General features: G+C 35.9%; 1 protein-coding gene and 1 long non-coding RNA gene across 2 annotated transcripts in view; one reads left to right on the top strand and one right to left on the bottom strand.

Moving 5' to 3' along the window:
- The first annotated feature begins 668 nt into the window (after window positions 1–668).
- The window catches only part of LOC102130544 (uncharacterized), a 35,148-nt gene continuing 9,992 nt past the window's right edge, over window positions 669–25,824 (top strand). The window contains exons 1-2 of the long non-coding RNA XR_001486049.3: window positions 669–767; window positions 3,159–3,319. This is a non-coding gene — a long non-coding RNA (uncharacterized lncRNA). The remainder of the gene's footprint in view (window positions 768–3,158; window positions 3,320–25,824) is intronic.
- Window positions 17,931–20,195, bottom strand: KIF2B (kinesin family member 2B). The gene has a single exon (XM_005583759.4). It carries the CDS (start codon window positions 20,086–20,088, stop codon window positions 18,076–18,078), a length of 2,013 nt encoding a protein of 670 aa, XP_005583816.3. The 5' UTR covers window positions 20,089–20,195; the 3' UTR covers window positions 17,931–18,075.

The following is a 25,824-nucleotide window of genomic DNA, read 5'->3' on the forward strand; positions in this document are numbered from 1 at the left end:
CCTACCACCTTTGCCCTTGGAGATGAGAATATCGGCTTTGTTCCAATCCTGTCTTTTCTAAGGCATTTTCCTTCTTTTTTTGTGGCACCTGTCTCTTCTTTATATACAATATTGGGGGTGTTTTGTAAAAACTGCTTTACCACTTCTTTGAAAGTACCTTGTACACTCATGGTTAAGTCATAACCTTAATCGAGGCCTATTGGTTTCACCTGTGAGGTAAAGTTAAAAGCCAGAAATACTGGTTGCTTGGTGGGGCTAAAGTAGAGCAATAAGGGATTTAAAAGAATTTTTGTAAATAGGTCTATGGTTAACATGCAGCTTAATTAAAAGTGGTTATCCAAGCTACGGGTATATTTAAAAGGCCTTTATGGCTTTTTGTTTTGTTTGTTCTCTTCTTGGATCTTGTTTTGCTGGAAAAATGGTTTTGTTTTGTTTTGTTTTCTCAGTTGGCTAAACTATTTGTCTCCATTTTGTCTTGCCACTCTTAATGCACACATGAGAGGCCCTAAGATAACTTCTAATAGCCTGGTTCTGTTTGGGAAAAACAGAGAAGATGTCACAGACCCCATTTTGTGAAAAAAGTCTGTTTTCCTCATGGAACTCCACGAATTAAAAGTGGATGGATCCCTCTCAAAAACTAAGGCTCTGTTAAATCATATGCTTTCCTAGACTTGTTTCTTGAAGGGCTCCAGCCTGAGATGAATAATCCAATTAGGAGACTGGCAAATGAATATTTGTACAACCAGTGGATCTTCTTCTATCTGTCTGTAAGTATCTATGTATTATGTGTGTGGTGTTTATATTAAAAGAGCTCTAATTAGTTGGCTTAAAAAATAAGAGCTTAGATCAAATATTTTTAAAGGAAAAATAAAAGCTCTGATACCTTTTAGTTTATATAACTTTAATATTGTTTTAATGATTATTGGTAAAATACAAATATATTCAAAATGTAAATATGGGGTCTAAATTATGTAGGTCAGATACTAGGTTTGATACATGCTTTAAGGTCATAAACTGCTTCTTTGGGTTTTGAAAATTGTTCAACTTGTCTGCTTTACAGTTTGGTAAGGTCTGTGGACATATGGAATTAACCACACCCCTAAATATGCTGGAAAAAGACCTTATCTGTGCTTAGTACATAATTAAAATAACTGGGTTTTACACCAAAATTAAAAATTGCTAAGAGTTACCATTATAACACGTAATTAAGACTACAGAAAAAAGATTTACGTGCAAGATTTGTAAGGAAAATAAAATGTGTCTTTAGTAAAAGATTATAAGAAGGTATGATCATAAGAAGGCATGGGAATGTAGATTTTTGCCTAGTTGAGAGGGTTAAATGATTGTCTTAAATTAGATAAGATAAAGCTAAAGGTTTAAACAAGTTGTGGAAAGTTTGTAAAAATTAACCTTGTAAAAGAAATTCTGTGTGTGAATATATTGACTAAATTCAAAAGTGTATTTTTTTTCCATAAATTAAGCATTGAAATAAAAGCACAACAAGATTTTCTTAAGGCACTTATCTGCTCTTTAACAGAAATTGGTAAGGGGTTATAAAAGGTTTATAAGAATCTCATCTCATTGTCAAACTAGCTAAGATTATATAGAATTATAATACAACAATAATAATATAATGCAATATAATAAATTATTATATTATAGTTTATTATATTTAAAATTGTTAAAAATTTAAAATAATTTTTTTAAAAGTTCATTTAAAAAATTGATGTTGACATTAATAGCAGACAAATGCAAGGGTGGAATTTGGCTTTCTTTTCTCTCAAACAAGATTTTCACATAACATTAAAGGATAATGAAGGATTCTTGTTTGTCTTGAGAATAAACTATCAAAAAAGGAAGGGAAAGACAAGAGACAGATTGTTTGGAAAGCTATGTCTTCCCTCTTAATGAGTAAAAAGTTTTTCCCCTTTGTAAAAAATGTTTTGAGTCTTCTTTTGACCAAATGGATGAATTATGGTAACCTGGAATTCCATTTCACAATATCAAGGGTTTTAAACCTTTAACATATTTGATAGACTTTCTAAAATCAAATTTCAGCTTCAAAATTGTCTTTCCTGATCTCTAACTTTTGGATGCTACAGAGCGCCCCTAGAGCACCCAAAGAAGAGGTAAATAGAATTATTTGACATGTTTCGTTACACAAGATTGCCAAAATAAAAATAAGGTTAAATCTTCTTTGGATTATATTTTAGTGAATAATATTAATATATGTTCCAAATTACATGGGATTTCTAAAATTCTAATGTCTCAGTATATGTTATCAATCATAATGAGGTTATTACATTAAGTTATTGTAATCCACAGAAATAACCACATTTCTTTGTCAATTCTGTTTTTGACTGTAACTACCCTGGACATTTTGTCATTCACAGACAATTGTTGTCTTGCTTTGATCCTTTTCAAAAGATGGTTTATACAGGACTTTCACAGGTGCTCTTAAATGCAAGTTTCTGATATCTTTGGAGATTGTGACATTAGAATAAAAGAAAAACATTCAGACTCACCAAGAGCTGAAACATTCATGAATATCAAGCAGAACAAGAGTTAACTGAATGGACTGAACTAACAACTGAAGCCATCTTTTTAAACTTTTTGCTTAAAACATTGCTAGTGCTTGTTTTGTTTTTCAGAGTCAAGAAAACTTTTGAGCTATCTGTAGTTTTGTTTGTTTGTTTGTTTGTTTTATGAGACGAAGTCTTGCTCTGTCATCCAGGCTGGAGTGCAGTGGTGCAATCTTGGCTCACTGTAACCTCTGCCTCCCGGGTTCAAGCAATTTTCCTGCCTCAGCCTCCCAAGTAGCTGGGATCATGGGTGCCCATGACCGCACCCAGCTAATTTTTGTATTTTTAGTAGAAACGGGTTTTCACCATGTTGGCCAGGCTGCTCTCAAACTCCTGACCTTGTGATCCACCTGCATCCACCTCCCAAAGTTCTGGGATTACAGGTGTGAGCCACCACGCCTGGCCTGCAGCTTTTAACAATTGAGTAAGGTATACTCCTGAGAACAAAATTTGGGGCATATTTGTTTCTCTCGCGTGGTTTCAGTAGAAGTTGGAAACTATTTGTGAGTATTCTTAACTTATGGCAATATGATTAGTAGGATAGGTGCAATAAGAATCCATTTTCTTTTGCAACAGGACACAATTGGAGAAACTGGTTGTTTTACTAAGACTTTGACTGGAAGGGTGTGCTTGCCTTTAAGGAATCAAGCTTGACTTGCAAAGCCAATAAAAGCCACGTGGGAAAACTGGCTTCATATCTTGTCTACACTGTCCCTGTATAGGGTTCCTAACCTGTGGTAAGTAAGGAATGTCACTTTCTAATATGCCCAGGAACCCCAAGCTGTCTTGGGACCTCAAGAAGGGAGGAATTTACTCAACTAATAGTAATCTGAGGGTATGAACCCATGGCTGGGCTCAGCTTTAGAAAGTCTAATCCGATATTCCTTATGGAACAGAGTTCCATCAAAGCCAATTTAAAAGCCTATGTGAAAGATTATTCTTGCTGTGCTTTTTTTTGTTTTAACAAATATGAGGACTGGAGAGAGAAAAGCTATGTTTCAAGTCTTATCATACACTTGTCATTAAATTCTAATCTCATAAAAATGCCCAAAAACATACAAAAAAGATTAGGTACTCAGTTTTCTGTGAGATTTAGAATTAGAATGTTAATATTGTTTTTACCAAAATTATGAATATTTCAAACCTGCAGAAAAGTATAATCTTCTAATAAGAATCAATCTGCCCATAACTCATTGAAAACCGCTCCTCAATTTGCCTTATTTTGCTTCACATGACTTTCTCTCTTTTTGTTCAATAAGGAAAACATTTCAGATGCAGTTCAGGTCCCAATGTATCCATTCTGGTCACATTAACTCCCCTGCATTTCCATAGGTGACCATTGTCATGAATTTGTTCTTTATTATTCTCATGAATATTTTATACTTTTCTATCTATGGTGTGCCTATAGTCAATGAATAGAAACATTTTGGTTTCTTATATAAAATATCATTTGCTGCATAATCTGAAACGTGCCTCTTTTACTCATATTGTTTGACTGAGGTTTACCCATGTTGATAGATGCTACTGTAATTCAATCATTTTATGTTTATATTATAAAATATATCAGTGGGTACAGATGCAAGATTTTATCAATTCTCCTGTAACACTCTATTGTTAATTTTTCAATGTTGCAATGATGTAGTTCTTGAAAATACCTCCTTGTGTATATGTGTGGGAATTCCCTATAAAGTGCTTACACAAATGGAAAAGCAGGATGATGGGATAAGTCCACCTTAAAATTTACAGGATATTTTCAAATTGCTTTTGAAAGGGACTGTATTTGTTTATACTCCTAACATCAGTGTTTGAGAATTTCAATTCTTCCATATCATTATGGACACTCAGTATGGTCAAACTTTAAAAATTTTTGCTTAATCTAGTGATTCTGAACAGCATCTTAATAAATGCTAGCAGGAAGTTGACTACCTTCAGTTCAAGTCTCATACTCGTATTTTTGTAGATAATAAACTGTAGCCAAGATGAAAGCAACTTGTTTAACTTCATAGACATAGTTAACAACAGAATTAAGATGAGAACAGAAACTTGAATTCAGAATTCAATTTGCAAATTCACAGATTTCAGTAAACATATTTGATTTATAGCAAGAAGAATATATATATATAGAAAAAAAAGTAGTCACCTTTAAAAATTTTATTCTATATTTTTATTATCTTATTTCTTCCTCTCTACTTTTAGTACCTAGACAGATCCTGAGCCTTTGAATCATAATTACATGTTCATGATCTTAAATAATCACCTAAATTTGATTTCATAATAAAAATGAATTATTGAATATCACCCATTAATCTCTTTGAAACAATAAATTTAAGAAGTTATTATTCTGGAGCTAATCACATAAAAAATAAGGCATTGTTTTTGATTTTTAAATTCCATTTTATATAACACTGAACAATAGATGTCACTCTTTTGCCAATAAATATAACTATGAAATTATTTCATTTGATTATTTTTCTTCATAAACAGTTCTGGTGCTGAAAAGATAAGTTATAAGGTTCTGGTAGAAAAATCTCAAATAGTGGCAGGAACCTTTAAATATTAATATCTCCTAGTGTTTTCTCTATGAAACAAATTAATATACTCAAACCATTACTTTCTGAATTATTTTAAATATAACCAATCTAAAATTGCTGATTTTATGCCTTTCTATTAATGTTCTCAGAATTAGGTGTCATTAAAAGGAAAGTTAGAATGAGGTTATTTGAGAAATATATGCCCGACTCAGGAAAACTTTCAGAGTATAATTAATTATATCTTAAGTTTGTGCAATGTCTAGTAGTTCACTTGATAGACAGGGAATCCATAAAAATGGAAATCAGGGATAGAGAAGCCAAGAAAGAAGAAGTATTCAAAATAATGCAATTGGGGCCAGTTCTGAGGCATGGTTAAGTGATAGATTGTGTTCCAGATCTTGTGGCTGAGGTCAAGGACACATTCAAAGTTTTATCAATTTTACCTAAACAAATCAGATTTTTTTAAGAAGCTGAAGGCAAGTTGTGAAGGTGTTAGCAATAGGAAGATGACCTATTGAAATGACCTAGAGAAACAGTGGGGTGCATTTGAAGATTGTTTAAAGACAGTGCATTAATTTAAACCTGAGCGTGCTATGAAGAAAGGTTAGGTCAAGGAAGAAGAAAAATGTTAAGGAAATGTTAACATCTGTTTCATTGATTGTGACATACTCAGCTAAAACCCTAGCTGCCTGTGCTTGATGCCAAGAAAAACACATGAATTCAGAAAGTTTGGTGAATGAGCAACAACCAGGACCTAAATCTAACAAGCTGTATATTCTAATTACATTTTTAAAGTGGTTTAGGATTTAAGAAGCACTTTCACATTCATTATCCTAGCTGCTTTCTGACTCTTCAGTCCTTTGCAATTGGACTTCTGAACCAACAATTTCATTCAAGCTGATCTCTCAAAGTTTATTAATGGCCTATACATCGTCAAAACCATTGACCTGCTCTTAAGCCTTTATTCTACTAGATCACTGATTTTTATTTTCTTCTTAACATAGTTTACTCTCTCTGCCCTTTGAATTCTCTCCTTCTTTGCTTTCTGTACCACTTTTCTTTTTTTTCCCCTGGTTTTTCTTCTAATTCGCTGACCTCTCCTTCTTATCCTCCTTCACTCATAATTTGTCCACTATCTTGCACCTTAAATTATTTGTTTTTCTCAGGTTTCTGCCTCTAGTCCTTTTCTCTTTCAATACTTCTGTGGGTGATTGTGTTGATGAGGATTTGAGCCATTTTATGTACAAGTCTTCATTCAACAAATATTCATTTTCTAGGTGCTATTCTAGATGCTGAGAACACAGATGTCAAAAGAATAGCAGGGCCTCTTTTCTCAGTCTTTTATTTCTAATGGGGGAAATGTCATGCGTAGGAATATGTTGAATTATTGACTGATGTGTCTATACCTTCATCAGTGCTACCCTCACACTTCAAACACAATTTATTGTATTTTCAGCCCTTACCCAACAGCTAGGAAAATATGGGATTGTGTCTTTCAGGGAAAAAAATCAGGGGAAAACAAAGGGGTAAATATTTTATTTTTTAGTGTTAAAATAGACTTTTGGTACTGAAAATAGAGATTATGATCTTGAGAGAAAAGGCTTTTAGAAGTGCAAGAGGGTGAACTTTTGTTTTTCTGAAGTATAATCTTACAAGACACAGGCCATAAAGTTTATTCCATAAACAAATTTTTCTTGCTTTCCTACTCAGATAAGATCCCAATGGTTATAGAATGGAAGAGAACAAGAGAAGGATCATAGAGGGACAACTGTTATCTTGTGTTCTTTTTTTTTTCTCTGGGCCATATCTTACAGGGTTGTGGTAAAACCCTACATTAGTTTAAGTCCTGAAAGAGTGAGCTAACCCATGCTCACATTCCTGGTTGTGTTCCTACATTCTGGCAGGTTCTTCACGGGTGTTGAGAGAGTTGCATGTGGTCAAGCAATGGCTAAAGCCAAAGATACAGAGCCTCAGGAAATATCTCTGGTAGGTGGCAGGAGAGAGTTAAAGGTTTTCCTATAGAGCTGAGTGAGACACAGACGTGACAGCAGATGCCAAAATACCTAAAGAAACCCTGTGGCTAGGTTAAAGGAATAGCATTAGCTAGTGATGGTGGAGTTTCTTGTTGGGGGTCAAACTGAAAAGCTGAATACAGGTAGGTGCCAGTGTAGAGATATGACCCCTTATTATAAGGATGCCCTCTCTCACCACTCCTATTCAACATACTATTGGATGTCCTGGCCAGGCCACTTAGGTGAGAGAAAGAAAAAAAGGACATCCAAATAGGAAGAGAGGAAATCAAACTATATCTGTTTGCAGACATGACCCTATACCTAGATAAACCCATAGTCTCAGCCCAAACAGTTCTTAAGTTGATAAACAACTTCAGCAAAGTCTCAGGATACAAAATCAATGCACAAAAATCACTAACATTCCTATACACCAACAACAGTCAAGCCCAGAGTCAAATCAGAAATGTACTCCCATTCACAATTGCCACAAAAAGAATAAAATACCTGGGAATACAATTAACCAGTGAGGTAAAAGATTTCTAAAAGGAAAAGCACAAAACACTGCTCAAAGACATCAGAGATGACACAAACAAATGGAAAAACATCTCATGCTCATGGATAGGAAGAATTGATATTGTTAAAATGACCATATTGCCCAAAGCAATTTCTAAATTCAACACTGTTTCTATTAAACTACCAATGGCATTCTTCACAGAATTAGGGAAAAAAATGATTTTAAAATTCATTTGGTACCAAAGAAGAGCCCATATAGCCAACAGAATCCTAAGCAAAAAGAACAAAACTAGAAGTGTCATGTTACCTGACTTCAATCTATGCTACTAAGCCACAGTAACCAAAACAGCATGGTACCGGCACAAAGATAGACACATAGACCAATGGAAACGAATAGAGAACCCAGAAATAAGACTACACACCTACAACTATCAGATCTTCGACAAACCTGACAAAAACAAGCAATAGGGAAAGAATTTCCTATTCAATAAATGGTTCTATGATAACTGGCTAGCCATATACAGAAGATAGAAACTGGACCCTTTCAGTTTCAACCTTATACCACATACAAATACACATACAAAAATTAACTTACAGCTGGGCATGGTGGCTCATGCTGTAATCTCAGCCCTCTGGGAGGCTGAGGCAGGAGGATCACCTGTGATTGGGAGTTCGAGACCAGCCTGACCAAGATGGAGAAACCCCATCTCTACGAAAAATACAAAAAATTAGCCAGGCGTGGTGGCACATGCCTGTAATCCCAGCTACTTGGGAGGCTGAGGCAGGAGAATTGCTTGAACTCAGGAAGCAGAGGTTGTGGTGAGCCGAAATAGCGCCATTGCACTCCAGCCTGGGCAACAACAGTGAAACTCCATCTCAAAAAAAAAACAAAAAACAAAAAAACACCTTACACCACATACAAAAATTAAAAATTAACTCAAGAAGGATTACAGACTTCAATGTAAAACTCAAAGTATAAAAATCCTGGAAGAAAACTTAGGCAATACTACTCAGGACATAAGCAGGGGAAAAGATTTCCTGATAAAGGCTCCAAAATTAATCACAACAAAAGCAAAAATTGACATTTGGAATATAATTAAACTAAAGAGTTTCTGAACAGCAAAAGAAACTATCAAAAGAGTAAACAGACAACCTACCGAATGGGAGAAAATTTGTACCAACTATGCATCTAATGAAGTTCTAATATCTGGAATCTATAAGGAACTTAAACAAATTTATTTTTTAAAATTCTGTTAAAAAGTAGGCAAAGGACATGAATAGATAGACACCTTTCAAAAGAAGATATGCATGCAACCAATAATCGTATGAAAAAAGAAGCTCCACCTCACAGATCATTAGAGAAATGCATTAGAGATAACAGTTCACACGAGTCAGAAAAGCTATTACTAAAAACTCAAAAATAACAGAGCCTGGGGAGGTTACAGAGAAAAGGTGAGGCTTATACACTGTTTGTGGGAGTGTAAATTAGTTCAACCATTGTGGAAGACAATGTAGCAATTCCTCAAAGTCCTAAAGATGGAAATACTATTTGACTACGCAATCTCATTACTGGGTATATATCCAAAGGGATATAAATCATTCTATTATAAAGACACATGAATGTGTATGTTCATTGCAACACTATTCACAATATTAAAGACGTGGAATCAACCTAAATGCTCATAAATAATAGACTCAGTAAAATAAATGTGATACATATACACCATGGAATACTATGCAGCCATTAAAAGAACATGATCATGTCCTTTGCAGGGACATGGATGCATCCAGAAGCATCCTTAGAGAATTAATGTAGAAAAGGAAAACCAAATACTGCATGTTCTCACTTGAAAGTGGGAGATAAATGCTGAGAATACATGGACACATAGAGGGAACAGCGCACACTGGGGCTTATTGGAGGGTGGAGGGTGGGAGGAGGGAGAGGATCAGGAAAAACAGCTAATGGGTACTAGGCTTAAGATCTGGGTGATGAAATAATCTGTACAACAAATCCCCCCAGAAGCTTACCTAGGTAACAAACCTGCACGTGTGCCCCTGAATATAATATAAAGGTTAAAAAAAGAAAAGAAAAAAAAAAAAGAGAGATATAACCACTTGTTAAAATCAGCTGTTTACCAATGCAAGCAAATCCTGAGGACTAGTCATTCACATGTGTCAACTGGTCATGTGAAAATTGTACTTTCTGTCGTTGGGCAGAATGATGTATCAATGTAAAAACCGATTTGAAACACAAACACAGCTACACTTTTTCTCATAGGTGAAATTCATATAAGATACTAGCCAGATAAGATATAAACAAGATATTGATCCAAATTACTAATTGAAGATAAAAACAGGACAGAGAGAGGGTGCCTTTGCACTCCTAAAAATCGTCTGTGTTTGGGGTGATCAGAACATGAATGAAGCTGTCTACTGGTCATAGCTAGAATACAAGGGCTTGAATGGTAATAGTAGTAAGGAACACAGTAAGGTAACAAGTAAGAAGGAAGACATAGAAGATGATTAGTAAAATCTCATTTTATTGAAACTTCTTAAGTTGATCCTCCAAAATGACTCTGTGAGATTGGCATAGTGGATATTTTTAGACTGTTTTTTAACAGGTATGAAAAAATAATAAATAATACAGAGGGTCAATAGCTTGTCTGAATTCACATAGCTACTAGGTGACAAAGCCTTAAGTCAAACCCAAAATATTTAACTCTAAGGCAGGTGTTTTGGCTCACTTGGGCTGTTTGATTTTAATCTCAACATTTGGACTCATGTCCAGACAATGTAAAAACTATTTAGATTCTCCACCATGGCCTAATTTATTCATCCCTTTCTATACTCATAACTTCATGACAGACATGAGTGTGAGCATGGTATATTGGTTAACTGGCACCATGCCATAACCTTTATTTTAATTACTTCTATTTGTAATTGTTGCTTTGATAATTATTTCCATTTTTTCCTGCTCCGGATTACTGTGTACCTTCTTACTGTTACCATTCAAGCCCTTGTATTCTAGCTATGACCAATAGACAGCTTCATTCATGTTTAGAATCACCTCAAACACGGATGGTTTTTAGAAGTGCAGAGGCAACCTCTCTCTGTTCTGTTTTTATCTTCAATTAGTAATTTGGATCAATAGCTTATTTAAGCCCTTAATATCTTGTTTGGCCAATATCTTCTTTAAGCCTTTTAAAAAAAAATTCAGACATTACATTTATGTTACATTAGAAAGAAAATGCCTTAACTAGGAAAAAAATCAAATTCAGAAAAATGATGTATTAAGGTTTGCTATCTGGAGTTGCTCTTTTGGAGAATACAAAGAATTAAACGAACAGTTTATAAATGACAGGTTTGCTTTGAAGATAATATCTATACTTTGAATAACAGGTTATTTGACATTTGTTTTCTTAAGCAACACATGATAGAAACTGTATTCCTTCTACAAGAATATTTTAAAGCTGTAATCAAATTGCAAGCAAAAAATAATTTATACGTTCACCTAAGAAGCACATAAATATTTCTCCAGGGCTCTGATACAGTTTTGTCATGTAGATTATGAAAATAATTTTACCAAATAAAAAGTAGTAGAATAATATTAATAGTACAAAAACTTATGATCACAGATTAATTATGGGAAGAAAAACTTGCAAGTATAAAACCTTAAGTTTGGTATTTTAAAAGTAGTTTTATTAAGTGCAAGTTTATGCAGTCATTCAAAATAAGTTTGTCCACTACAGGATAGGAAAAAATCTACTTCAATTAATAGATAAGCATAGCTTATAATTAGCATGTCAAGTTTTTGTGTGTAAATGGATGTTTTCAAAGTACTGAAAGTATTTATTTTTCTTAATTTAGCAGTTCTGACTTTTTTTCTACCATCTTGTTAAAGCATTAATTTGCTTACAATCTTTTTTTTAACTTCAGGGCATCTGGGCAAGTTGTCAACAATTCTCTTATAGTGGACTCCAATTAATTTATTTTCTGAGTTTTTTTCATATACATAATATTTTATTTTATAATATTCGATATAAAATTGTATGCTGTAGTTTTACATTATTTCAAGTACCATACATATTCTCAGGAAAAAATACTAATGTCAATGGAAATATGAATGCGTACTAATTAAGAAAAAATTTTAATGCAACGGAAGCAAACAGAAATAGCGAGCAATTTTTTACTGAAGTAGAAGTTTTAAGTTGTATTCTACAGATTTGAACGTAAGAATCCTTAGAAAAATACATATAACTATATTATGTAAATTACATCTCAATAACAATTTTTTAAGAAATCACAGGGAAAAGGAAACCACATTGAGATTTATCTTCACTGCTACCTTTCCCTCTTGGAGCATTTGCTGATTCTTGAGACTGAACAGTAAGCCCAAAAAGAAAGCAGTAGCCAAGTAAATACTGTTGCAGTCTCACAGGGAAACAGTTTCACAAAACCCTAACATTAAAGTTCAGGACTACCAGAGCCAGCAAGACTGGTTTTGCAAAAAAAAAAAAAAAAAAAAAAAAAAAAAAAAAAAAAAAAAAGATGACAGAGAATTGACATAAACAATCTACATGCAATTTCTCCTTAATGTATTGCTAACTCTAAGACTGTGCATGCATAGAACAAGGTTCAAACATGAAAAAAAATCATAAAGCAGTTGGAAACAGATTAAAAGTCAGCGGATAATTTATCAAGCTTATAGATTTAGAAAAGCAAGAGTCCATGAAAGTAGAAACTTTTAGTTAATATGCCAGACATGCTAAGCCCAAAAATTAAGAGTAAACCAGAACAAGGGATCAAGGTGATATGCCTTTACTCTATTTGTCTTCAGAAAGAAAAATAAATCCTCTTTGGAAAAATGTAACATCATATAGAGCTTTCACGTTATATCATACATATTGTTCAGCATTTAATCAAAACATGCTAGGCATATGAACGCAAAGTACCGAACAACTTAAATCAACAGGACCAACAGAGATCTCCTTTAAGAGTCAAGTGAAAATCCTAGAATTAAGAATAAAAGTTGAAATTAAAAATTTAATGCATGAGTTTAATAGATTTGACAAAGAGGATTAGTGAAATGGAAGATAGGCAACTAGATAGTATCCAAACTGAAGCATTAAGAGATAAATTAATGCAAACGAGATAAAATACTATGAAACATGTAGAATACTTAAGTATTTGTAATTTCCAAGAAGGGAAGACATAGAAGATCTAAAAATAATATTTGAACTGTTGAAAGTTGATACTTTGGTGGGGCTAGAGGCTCATGCCTGTAATCCCAGCACTTTGGGAGGCTGAGACGGGTGGATCACCTCAGGTCAGGAGTTTGAGACCAGCCTGGCCAACATGGTGAAACCCCGTCTGTACTAAAAATACAAAAATGAGCCAGACATGGTGGCAGGTGCCTGTAGTCCCAGCTACTCAGGAGTCTGAGACAGAAGAATTGCTTGAACCCGGGAGGTGGAGGTTGCAGTGAGCCGGGTTCTCGCCACTGTACTCCAGCCTAGGTGACAGAGTGAGACTCCAATACTTTATCAAAACTGATGAAGGATATCAGTGATATATTTAAAAGTTTTATAAAACACAAGAATAAATAAGAAAAACACCCTTGTTGCATTATAGAAAAAGCAATCCTGATTTGAAATCAGGAGAAAAAAATCTTAAAAGTTCCTGAAAATCACAGTTAAGTTTTAATAGAAATGGCAAAATAATAAAACAAAATAATGACTTCTTTGAAGGGCAAATAAATAAATACATAAATGAAAGAATAGGTGACCAAGAATTCTGTAAGCAGCAAATATATACTTCAAAAGAGAAGGTAAAATGAAGATTATTTAAATTAATAGAATTTTCACTAACAGGCTTACTCTTACATACACATATATGGGTCGTGTAAGAAGAAAAATGATCCTAAATGGAAATAGTAAAGAATTAAGTATAAAGTATTGGATATAAATAATTAAATATAAAGCATACAGAATTAAGAATATTGGAAAAATAAACATGAGTTATTTAAATGTGTATTCACTGTTTAAATATTAATAATGATGTATTAAAAGCATATATATATTGCCTTAATATATATATATATAATTAAAAGAAAAAAAGCATAAAATCTGGGAAACAATGAACTAAAATATTTAAGGTAGTTTCACTTTTGATGAAGGAATATAATGTAATAATAAGAATGCATGATATGATTTTCAAGTTACAAGAAATGCTCTCAGACATGATCCTAAATATATCAGTAGCTACGTTAAATCTAAAGGACATAAATGTTTTCATTAAAAGACAAAAATTATAATATGGGATTAAAAAACTAAAACCAATTATCTATTTTTATAAAGAATTAATCTTAGCTGTAAAGAACAGAAAGTTTCAAAATAAAAGGGCAGCATAATATATACCATAGAAATACAAACTGAAATAAAGCAAAATATTCTCTATATGAATATTAGGAAATGCATAATTTAATTCAAGAAAAATTATGAAAAACAAAGAGAAACATTTAGTATGTTAAAACTGTGAACTCAACAGGCATATATAAAACCCCAAATTTATAAGCAACTAGAACATAACCTCAAAAGATATAAACTGAAAACTGTCAGAATTAAAAGGAAAAGTAATTAAGCCTACAATTAAAGTTTAAGAATTTAATATCATGGTAAAGGATAAAGTAAATAAGTGTTATAAAATATTTGAACAACGCGATTAAACAAATTTAAAAATAGGCATATAACAATGCTTTTAATACCTTATTGGTAAGTGAAAATTAGAAAATGAATACTTTGAATATTTCAGTATTCAATTTTTTGAATAATAAAAATATAATGTAGATTAACTAAAAGCAGTAGTCAAAAGAATAATCATAAAAGGATGACAAATTTATTATGTAAGCATAGAAATTAATAAAATGAAAAAAGTGGAAATTACACAGAAAGAAGGAAAATTGAATTAATAAAATAAAAACAAACACAATCAAGAAAATAGCTAAGAGTAGTTTCCTTGAAAAAACTAATATAATTCATAAACATATAACAAGTCTGATTAACAATAAAAAAGAGAAGACATAATTTACCAGTATCAGGATCAAAAAGAAATCAATAATATGGGCATGATAGATAATGACTATAGTATAGTTTTATGAGAATAACTTAATAAAATTTATTAAAACTGGTATGAGAAAAATATTGTCTAAACTTGAATAATATTATTTCCATTAAAATAATCTAGAAAATTTTGTCATAAACATAACTCCAGAGCCAGATAGCTTTGAAGTATTTAACCAAAATTTAATAGAAATCATATCCAGCCTGGTGCGGTGACTCCCACCTGTAATCCCAGCACTTTGGGAGTTTGAAGTAGGTGGATCACCAGAGGTCAGGAGTTTGAGACCAGCCTGGCCAACATGGCGAAATCGTCTCTACTAAAAATACAAAAATTAGCCTGATGTGGTGGCAGGCACCTGTAATCCCAGCTACTCTGGAGGCTGAGACAGGAGAATCACTTGAATCCAGGAGGTGGTGGTTGCAGTGAGCCAAAGTGTTGCCACTGCACTCCAGCGAGCTAGACTCCACCTCAAAAAAAAAAAAAAAAAAAAAAAAAAAAATCCCAATGATTTCAGAAAATAAAAATGAGAATAGGCTTCTCATTTTGTTTTATAGAATTAACAAATCTAATTCCAATCCCTGAGAAAGATATCAAAAGAAAAGAAAATTATAGCATAGTATCTCCCATGAATATAAACACAAAAAAATCTAACCTAATTATTATTTCTAATTCAATGATGTATAAAAAAGTATAAGTTGAATTTGTTTCAAAAAGCAAGATTAATCTAACATTTGAAAAGTTATTACAATTCTTTACACTTAGAGACTAAAGGAAAATATCATATGGTCATCTAAATAGATGAAGAAAAGACAGGATAAAATTTAGCACTCATTAACAATAACTACATATAGATAAAGAAATTCTGAATCCGGTAAGATTGGTCTATGTACAAAAGTCGAACCACTAAACTATACTGATTGCTAAACTGTCAAAATATTTTCTTGTGAGATAGAGAACAAGGTAATTCCTGTTATGACTTTTTCTACTCAACATTACATACAAGGCCTTATGGGAATAAGATAATAAAAGTATATACTTTTGAATAAAAGGAATAAAAATTGGAAGAGGAGAAACAACATTTTTATCATTAACAAATGCCATAATTATGTACCTAAACACATCCAACATAATATATTTTAAGTTCTATTAGAATTAGTAAGTGAATTTATCATTAAATGTAGAAGTCCAAACATAAACACCAACTTTTCCCGTATACATTAGGAATATTTTGAAGATTACATTTAAATGTGATAAAATTCAGATGAGCCTTAAAAACACTGATTATCTAATCGACTATCTAATCATGGTTTTAATGAAAGGAATGTAACACCTCAACATGGACAATTACAAAAGATTAATGAGAGAAATTAATGAAGAACTAAATAAACTTCTAAGACGAGTATTCATGGATTGAAGACTCAAAATTGTAACGATACTAATCTTTATCAAGTTAATGTGTTGATTCAATGCAATCCAATCAAAGCACTAGTAAGTGTGTGTGTGTGTTTGTGTTTTAAAGACCACAAATATTAATTACAAAAGAGCAGATGTTCACGGTCATCCTTATTGTTTCACACTGATAGTTTTTGCTAGGACATTATTTTTCTACTCTATAGTAATGTGCCAGTTATCCTAATATATTAGTTAATGAGGACTTTGTAACTTTTAGGCAAACTTATGAAAATAATAAGAGTAGCAAAATTGAGAGACTATGTATTGTCTAAATTTCCTCAGTCTGCCATGCACTTTTTTTTTTGCAAATCATTTCCATTTAGTTCTTTTTAATAAGCATTTGGAACTGATAAGATGTGAAACCAAAAGATCCTTCTTTTTTGTTACAGTATTTTATATAATGTTTGCTAATTAATTAGTTTGCTGCATGTATTATTTGTTATATTTGTATTTACATATCAGATTAGTTTTTTTTAAAAAAGCCTGAATGGACTTTGTGATCCTCGAATCAGGAAAATGTTTCAAATATCTGATCAATCTAAGGTGTCAATGTTTCTGACACTACTTTTGAGGTATTTATGGGATGTGTTCCATTTCTAGGTGGAAGTTTTTCTACTGTTTTGCTGACTTATATCCTGCTCCAATTTGATACAGGAAGGCTTTTTACGTGAAGCATATAAATATAATATGTGGTAAAGAGTGTGAGGAAAAAAAAGATTTAAGACACCGTAGTCAACAAAGCCCTACTTATGCAAAACATGCACACACACACACACATCCCTACACACATGCATTTTAATCACTCCTAGGGAGTACAGTACTTTGCCATTTCAACTCAAATATTTCTTTTAAAAAGGCCCTCTCAATTCTAGGCGCTCATACACGGTTTCAAGGAAAATCCAGCCTCCCAGTATGATTAGATCTTAAAAACCATTTGAATCTAAACAGCAATGCAAGGGAAAGATTCATGAGCAGTATCCTTAGATTTACTCCATTGTATACCCTTGGTGTCTTTCAATGTATTTACTTTAACTTACAGTGTTTTGCTTTCCCAGCTGGAAATTTAGTGTATCTGCTTTCATCACAGCCGGTTTCTCCTACAGCAGGGTTTCTCTACCTCGATGGCATTGATGTTTGCAACAGGATAGTTACCTGCTGTGAGCAGCTGTCCTGTACACTTCAGGGTCCTCAATCCCTGGGCTGCAGACCGGTAGGTCTGTGGTCTTTTGGGAACCAGACTACATATAGAAGGTAAGCTGGCAGTGAGCGGGCATTACCACCTGAACTCCGCCTCCTGTCAGATCAGCGGGAACATTAGATTCTTAAGGAGCACGAACCCTATTTTGAACTGTGCATGCGAGGGATCTAGGTTGTTGCACGCTCCTTAGGAGACTAATGCCTGATGATCTGAAGTGGAACGGTTTCATCCCCAACCCCACCCGTGGAAAAACTCTCTTCCACAAAACCGGTCAGTGGTATCAAAAAGGTTGGGGACTGCTGCTGTATATTTTAGAATGTTTAACATTTAAGAATGTTTAGCATTTCTGGTCCTCAACCCACTGTATGCGAGTATCCTCATCACCCCCAGTTGTGACAATCAAACATGTTTCCAGATATTGCCAAATGTTCTGGTGGGGGGTGGGGAGGAATCATTCCCTGTTGAAAACTACTGTTCAGCAGGATGAAAACAAACTACAGAAATACAGAGGCAGAAGAAAGAGCATGTTTCGCATCAGCGTATTTTAAGATGTTTTAAGCTTTTTCAAGAGGATCTTTATATTTAGATAATTTGGACAGTTTTCCTGTATAAGAGTGGTGGAAACTGCAGCAGTGCAGCATTTCGGACTTGATCTCTCACCATTGGCTTCACTCTACCTTGCTCTTCACGTGGAGGTCAGCGCGTAATAATTTCAATTTCTTTTGGATCTCGGTCAGAACACCAATTTTCTGCTCCAAAATGGACAAAGACTGGGCAATACAAAAATCAACATCATGGTTTACTCCACCGGTTCTCTCCTGGATGTTCTCCAGCCATTGGCTAGATCCCTTCCTTGAAGTTGTGGTATCCTTCCCTAAAAGAGTGGCTCTTTCAACATCTTCAATCTCTTTCTGCTGCTCCTCACTCTGTACACAAGGTATTTTAATAAATTCATCCCTCTGAAGGGACATTTCTGAATTTCCGATGTGACTTTTCAACATCCTTGATGCCTCATGTCCATTTGGATAGAGGCCACGATGGTAGGGCCTTCCATCTGCATTTAATTCTTTTACTCTGTTTGCATATCTTAAAGTGTTGAGGGTGTTTTCACAAGAGGTCATCCCTGGAGAGATAGTAGCGATCATGCAAGTGGAGGAGTTCTGGCCTATAAAGGAGTCCCGGAGCACCTGTGTGAGTTTGCTGGCTCTGAATGGGGTATGAGGCTTGTTCTGACCCAAAGCCAGAATACATTCTTTGAGGGCTAGGAGACTCTTGTTAATCTCTGCCCCTTCCAGCTGCCTTTTCCGGCTGGCCTTGGTCGTATCTGCTCCCCTTTCATTGCCAGCTAAATCAACCAGGGAAAACTTGCCATGCAGTTTCCCTCCCGACTTCAGGATGATCTGGAAAACTGCGTGGCTCCTGGATGAGTGGGCGTTGACAGATGTTTGCCTGGAAGTCCGACAGCTATTCCCTATTTCCACCAGGTTCAACACTTCCTCCACACAACACACCTCTTGCTCCTGCAGCCCGACCACTTGGATTTGCTGATTGCCATCCTCAAGGACTTGCAGTTTCTTCTTCCAGTTCAACAAATCATACACCTTGCCCCCATAAATCTCAAAAAATGTCCCATAGACTTTGAGGTCCAGCTTCTCATATATGGAGTTTCTGAGCAGGAGAAAGACGTCCTGTGCCACCAGAGCATAAATGCCCTTAGAATGATCTTGGGCCCTTCCTGCAAAGTCTCCACCCATGGTGTACGTCTTCCCACTGCCCGTCTGCCCGTAGGCAAAGCAGGTGGCCATGCCCTTGCGGAAGATGGACTCCACCAGTGGCTGGGCGGTGAACTGGTACACCAACTCGTTGGAGGCTTTGTCGTCGAAGGCATGGTCGAAACAGAAGGTCTGGTTCTCCAGGTAGCGAGTGAGGTCCACCTTTTGCTTGGACTCATGCACCATAACCACATTGTCCGAGGGGACGGTGATGATATCCAGGTCCTTCAAGGTGGTCTCTCGCTGGTTGAGAGGCCGCTTCCTCACGCAGACGCAGATGCGATGTTCTTGCCGGGGCTCCAGGACTGAGATCTTGCTGCTGTCCAGGTGCCTGCGATACTCTTCGATCATGTGCATGATCTCGTAGTTGGGGTTTCTGGTGTTGACATCGAGGGCGCGTCTAGCTCGGATCTCCTGCTGCAGCCGCCTGCGCTTTTCCCGCTGCTTCTGCACTTTCTCGATTTCCTGGAGGCAGGGAGACTTTTTCTGCTTCATCAGACAAGGTTTGCTGGGGACCCTCACGTCCAGGCTGTCCCCTGAGGCTGTTTTGTTTTTCTGGGGGATCATCACAACCCGTTTCGTGGCGGTACTCTGGTCCCCGATGGCCGAAGAGGGCGCGGGAGCCAAAGGGGATACGGGCATGGGGTCTTCAGCAGAGTCCAGAGATGGATTCAGCAGGAGTATGGTCTCCAGGTCAATCTTCTTGCCTTTTTTGACTGCTTTCTCCACCCACTCTACCGTGACCCAAGAATTTTCTCTGTTGATCTCTGTGACCACAGCGAGGTGCATCCGCTTGTCGCTGCGCTGGATCGCCACGTAGATGCCCACTTGGATGTCTCCGAAATGTGGCTTCAAGGGTTTCAGGGGCGAGAGGCGTGGGGATACAGGGAGGCAGAACTGACCGGCCATGGTGAGTGATGGAGGTATCAGGGCGCACTCCAGGGCCCTTGGGGTTAGAGCAGCAGGACCCAAGCCAGCCTGAAGCACCCGGAACACTGAGCAGGGTTGCAGTCTGTGCCTGCCTTTGTGAGCCTAGTGTGCCTGGGCCCGGCCAGGGGCCACTACGTCACAAAAGGATGAGAAGAGGCGGCAGAACCTAGGGCTTAGGAGTGAACGGTACGGGAGCAAAAAGGGGTGGAGAGATTGTTCTCTGCCAGTGAGGGTGAAGGGGTTGGAGGAGGATGTGGCGTGCTCTCTGGATCACAGCAAGAAAGAACTGGTAACAGAGAAGCAATGGGAAGCATGGAGTTGAAATTTAATTTATATATCCCATGTACTTTTACCTAAGCTTTGGAAGTATCCATTCTCCCAGGAGGCCTTGGCTGGCAGTCCCAAAGCTCGGTGCTTTAATTTGAGAATTGCTATGAAGTTCCCTTAAACTTTAACTCTCCAGTGATCAGTGGAAACCGATGAAGGTAGAGTTATTTGCAGATCTCAGCCTTATATTCAACAGGATCCCAGAAAGGGTCCTCAAACCTGCCATCTTTGTTTTTTCACCTCTTTAAAAAACATACTCCGAGAAACCCCAACTACGAGATCATGCACATGATCGAAGAGTTACACTCTTAAACGTGTAACTTGTTTAAGAGTCACAACTTAAAGTTATTACAGTTTAATCAGCTTTCTCATTACAAAATCAAAATGAGTCGAATGTAGCAGGCAGTTGTGGTAATTTGCTAATATGAAACTTCCTTTCCTACAGCACCTGGGTTTGCAAACACAGCAGGTTTATCACATTCCAAGTGGCTCTGACAGCTATAAAGCGAGTTTTGTTGTGCTGCGGTCACCACCATTGTTGAGATTAGTTCAGTAATTACCTTTCCAAACTCCTTTAGTAATTACACTTCTGGCCTCATTATCCATAATTTGGACAGAAAGAAGAGACATTGTGTGGAAAGAGATAATTAATCCTATACCCACCTCCCCACCCTGCAATACATGTGTGTGTCCTTTAGAAGTTGTTAAGCAGGGCTGGAAGGCAGCTAAGATCATCGGATGCAAAAAATGTATTTTGCCAAGATTGTAATATTTTCCTGTATAAGAATTTGCTTATAAAATAAATGGCATTGACTTTTAGACAGGCCAAGCTGAGAGTAAGGGTGACACCTTATGTTCAGCTCCCTACCAATCCCCGTGCATATTTTCTTTTAGACTGTTGAATTTCATCATAATTGTACTTACAGCTCCAAAGTAACATGAAGTAGCAAGTTGCAACCTTCCCTAGGAATAAGGGCCACTATAGAAATACATTCTATTATAAACTAACTTTTCTGTTCAGTGAGTTTAGTAAAGCTGAGATTTTGAAAAGAAGATGGAAGGAGGATACTGGATAAATTAGGTAAGTAAGCAGTGCTCATTTCAAGAGGAGGTTGTATTGCAGGTGGAGGGAGAGGAGAAAGGGCTTTAGGCAGTTGTCTTCTAAAAAATATTATGTTTTATTTCCCCAAATTATCAATATTTAAAGTTGTGCTTTAAATCAGTTGTTGTTTCTTAGTTTCAAGGTCATTATGTAAATATTCTTAATACCCTATATTTGTCATTAGCACTCTGTCATTCAGGTCAGAGTACAGTGGTCTGATCATAGCTCACTACAGCCTCAAACTCTGAGGTTAAAGCCATCCTACCATCTCAGCCTCCTGAGTAGCTGGAATTACAGGCATGCGCCAGGATGCTTTGCTATTTTCTTTCTTTGTTTCTGTCTTTTTTTTCTTTCTTTATTTTTGTTTTTCTTTTGCTAGGGACGAGGTCTTGCTGTGTTGCACAGACGCTGGTCTCAAACTCCTGACCTCAAGGGATTCTCCCTTCTCAGCCTCCCAAAGTGCTAGGATTATAGGCTTGAGCCACTGAACCACCTAGCAGTTTGTTTTGTTTTGTTTTGTTTTGTTTTGTTTTTTTAAACCGTTACCTTTGAAAAAGCTGGGTGTCTCTCAAAATTATGAAAACTCTAGAGCCTCCAGGCTAGCCGTAGTGTTTTCACCTTAGATAGTAATGTTTTAGACAGACAATGGATGAGCAGATCCATGATAGTAGTGCCAAAATCAGAGAGTAAAGTTTACTTTTATTCCCTCTTTCTCTCCAGCATATTTATAAAGCTTTTCATGGCAACTTCAGGACTTTTTTTCAGTTCTTTTCTTTTTTATATAGTTTCCCTAGTATATTGCATTTGTTCCTACAGTTTAATTTTATATAAAACTGGCTGGATAGATTGTTGATAACCAGAATTATGAGTCCTAAACTTGTAGTCACCCGCAGGAACTAAAAGTTAACAAATCCAAAACTGATTCCGTTGTTTTCTTACTGAAAATGGCAGCTCTTTGTTATTTTTAATTGCTTTTAGTAACTTCAACATTTACTTATCTTTAAAATCTTGACACAGATCTTTGTCTTCTTCCTTCTTTCAGCTCATCCTAACTTAGATAGTCCTTTCCCAGTCTCTAGAAGTCTTCCATAACCATGATACCATTTAATCTCCCAACCAATGATGAGCTTGTTGTTGTCTTTTTTCTTTCTTTCTTTTTTTGCAACCTCATCCAGTCAGGGACTGGGTCTGTTTCTCACACTGTTCCTAGAGTTATTTTAATAGGTTCTTCCTTATTAATTCACTGCTTATAAGCATTTTAGGAGCTCCTCATCACCCTAATGATATGGTGTAAATTCCATATAAAGACACAAGGCACATCATCATCTTGCCTGCTTTGTCGTCCTCAAACTTCCCCACTATCCATATTTAATCTAAAACTGAGCCATGTGGAAGAAATTGCAGCCCTTCAAACACACCATTTTCTTTCAAATTTCTAGTCCAGTGGTTCTCAATATTAAGATATGTGAAAATCAACTGCAGGACCTGTTAAAACATCAGTTACTAGGCCCTGTGCCCGAGTTGTTGATTCAGTAGGTCTGCAGTAGGGCTGAAAATTTGCATGTTTAACAAGTTCCCAGGTAATACTGGTGCTGCTGGGTGCAGGGACAACATTTTGAGAATTACTAGTACAGCCCTCTGACAATAATCCTTCCTTGTCTTCATGGTTTTCCTGAGCTCTTCAATACCTACCTCAAACATCACTACCCTGGACTGGTTTCTCTGACCTTCTTGATAATAGCCAGGCAAAATAGCATTAGATGAAGACACCCCCTCTGAAGAAATGGTATTTATTACCAGTCGAATTTGGCTGGTCAAGGCAACCCAAAAGCCTAATTTTTAGTAGTAAATTAAAAAGAAATTCTTGGCTGGGCATGGTGGCTCATGCCTGTAATCCCAGCACTTTGGGAGGCCGAGGCGGGCAGATCACGAGACCATCCTGGCTAACATAGTGAAACCCTGTCTCTATTAACAATACAAAAAAATTAGTCAGGCGTGGTGGCGGGCCCCTGTAGTCCCAGCTACTCGGGAGGCTGAGGCAGGAGAATGGCATGAACCTGAGAGGCAGAGCTTGCAGTGAGCCGAGATCATGCCACTGTACTCCAGCCTAGGCAACAGAGCGAGACTCTGTCTCAAAAAAAAAAAAAAAAAAAAAAAAAAAACCCAAAAAACTCATTGGTGAACATAACAGTAATCTGTTTATAGAGAGCTGATTGGGCGCTTTTACAATGTCGATAGTCTGGAACTTCTTTGGAGCAATCTCTTTTTATATCTGCTTATATAAAATTCATAATTCAGAAACCATCTGCCTAACTATCTCATTTAATGGAATTTATTCTGATAGACGAGTCCATGTTAAAACCAAAAAAATACTGTGAATCTTGAGTAATGAGATAAATACGGCATTTGTCAAAACGTGAAGGCCGTAGATACAAGATATCATCCGTGGCCATTACCTGAATAGCTTTTGGTAGATGAGCAGTTTCTCCAGATTACAGACCAAAGTCACCACTGTATTTTTAACTGAATATAACCGAGCAGTACATGCTTACTTTGTGCTATTATGCCAAAGAAATCCTTCAAGGAACTTACCATTTACACATTTTTTTCTGGGAACTTACTAAAAAAGCTCATGCCTTGACAAACCGTTGAGTGATAGATTCTCTTGATTGTAAATCTCCTTTTATCAAAAGCCTAGCAAGTATCAGGTGTAGCCCCACAAGAATGGATAGGGTGGGTGGAAGTAAGCGCAGGAAATGAGCTTTGTAATTTTCATTGATTAATTACAGATATATTCCCAGTTTGGGGCTTGTCAAAGTTGATTTATATGAGAGAATGTGATTTCTAGTCTCATTTTAGATACAAATCTCCCAGGAGAAATGCATCAAATACGTGCCTTTCTAACACTGTTTTAACAGATATCTAGCAGCTGTTGGACTTGTTTGATCACCCTGGGGGGGCTGTACTTTTCCAGTGTAGGGATACAACCTGAGGTTTATTTAGTTATTCAGAAGAGTTCAATAGATTTTCCCAAATCTCTTTGAAGAAATGAAATGCATCATTTTCATTTATAAAGTCATTTTTTAAAGAGAAGAGAGGTATCTTACTAAGTTTATGCCTTTTTTTAAAAAAAAAAAAGATGAATTAACTTTTAGAATGAGAATAGTATTTTACCATTACAGCTAGTATCTATGTCTCCTGACATTTCTACATTTTCCCAATGCGCTACACTTAACCTGTCCAGATAAGTCCATACTTCTCCAACCCTCACATTGTTTTAATAGGCAAAAATTGTTTCTATGACAACAGTATTAACTTGGAGCCACCCTTCCCCTGTTTATTAAATGGGGCTGCCTACCTGGAGATATCTATGTGATTTCTATATATTTTTGATTGTGGATATTCATCTATAAAATTACCCGAGATAACAAAGATAAAAATTGTCCCTCTCTCACTTTAAATCCATTTGTGTTGGCCATCTTTTAGCTTTCAACTCTATTTAGCAGGCTGAGTGGAGAGGCTGGGTTTTACTTCCATTTTATGTTAGTGTTGTTTGCTTGTAATTCACACTAAAGCTAGGAGTTCAGTGTTCAAACTAGTGTTGTTTGTTTGTTTGTAATTCACACTAAAGCTATAGTTCTTTAAATTGGAAGATGTGCTATATTTCTCATCTTCAAAGAATGTTCTTTGGATGATACAATTCAGAATATTTAATATAATTTGACATTGGAATAAATATGAAACGTGGTATGCAATACTTGCATTTGAGAAATGGTTGGAGGAATTTGGATATTTGTCCTAGAGAGTTTGAGAGACAGAGCTTTCTATATACACTTAAATGGCTACCTTATAGAAGAAGAATATAATTTGTTGTATTTGATATAAGGTGTGTTGACATCCAAAAATTCAAGCACTAGGCCCTCAAGACTCAACTCATCATCATTTTTCTTAGAAAGTATTCACGGATATTCATAGCTCCCTTTCCTTTACCTCAATCACATATTAGTTAGTTTCCTTTATCTCAACTCCCACATTTATTCCATACTTATTTTTGACATTGCACTTAACGAGTGTGGGTGTAAAGAATCTACATCTTTCTCTCCAGGTTGAAAAAAAATAAGCTTTGAGAGAAGGAAAGAGGATAAGTTATTCGTGGTTGTATTCCCTCTATCTGTCATGCAGACATTAAGTTTCCTAAAATTATAAAAACTAGATTAATAATAAATGGATGTTTCTGACTTCGGATCAAACTAATAAGAACTTCATTCTAGTGTGCATTCAGTGAA

The sequence above is a fragment of the Macaca fascicularis genome, chromosome 16 (assembly GCF_037993035.2).
Source record: "Macaca fascicularis isolate 582-1 chromosome 16, T2T-MFA8v1.1".
Taxonomy (NCBI): Eukaryota; Metazoa; Chordata; class Mammalia; order Primates; family Cercopithecidae; genus Macaca; species Macaca fascicularis.

Bases quoted from the DNA above. Each gene is read 5' to 3' on its own strand.
- KIF2B (XM_005583759.4), bottom strand. From the start codon at position 20,088: ATGGCCGGTCAGTTCTGCCTCCCTGTATCCCCACGCCTCTCGCCCCTG.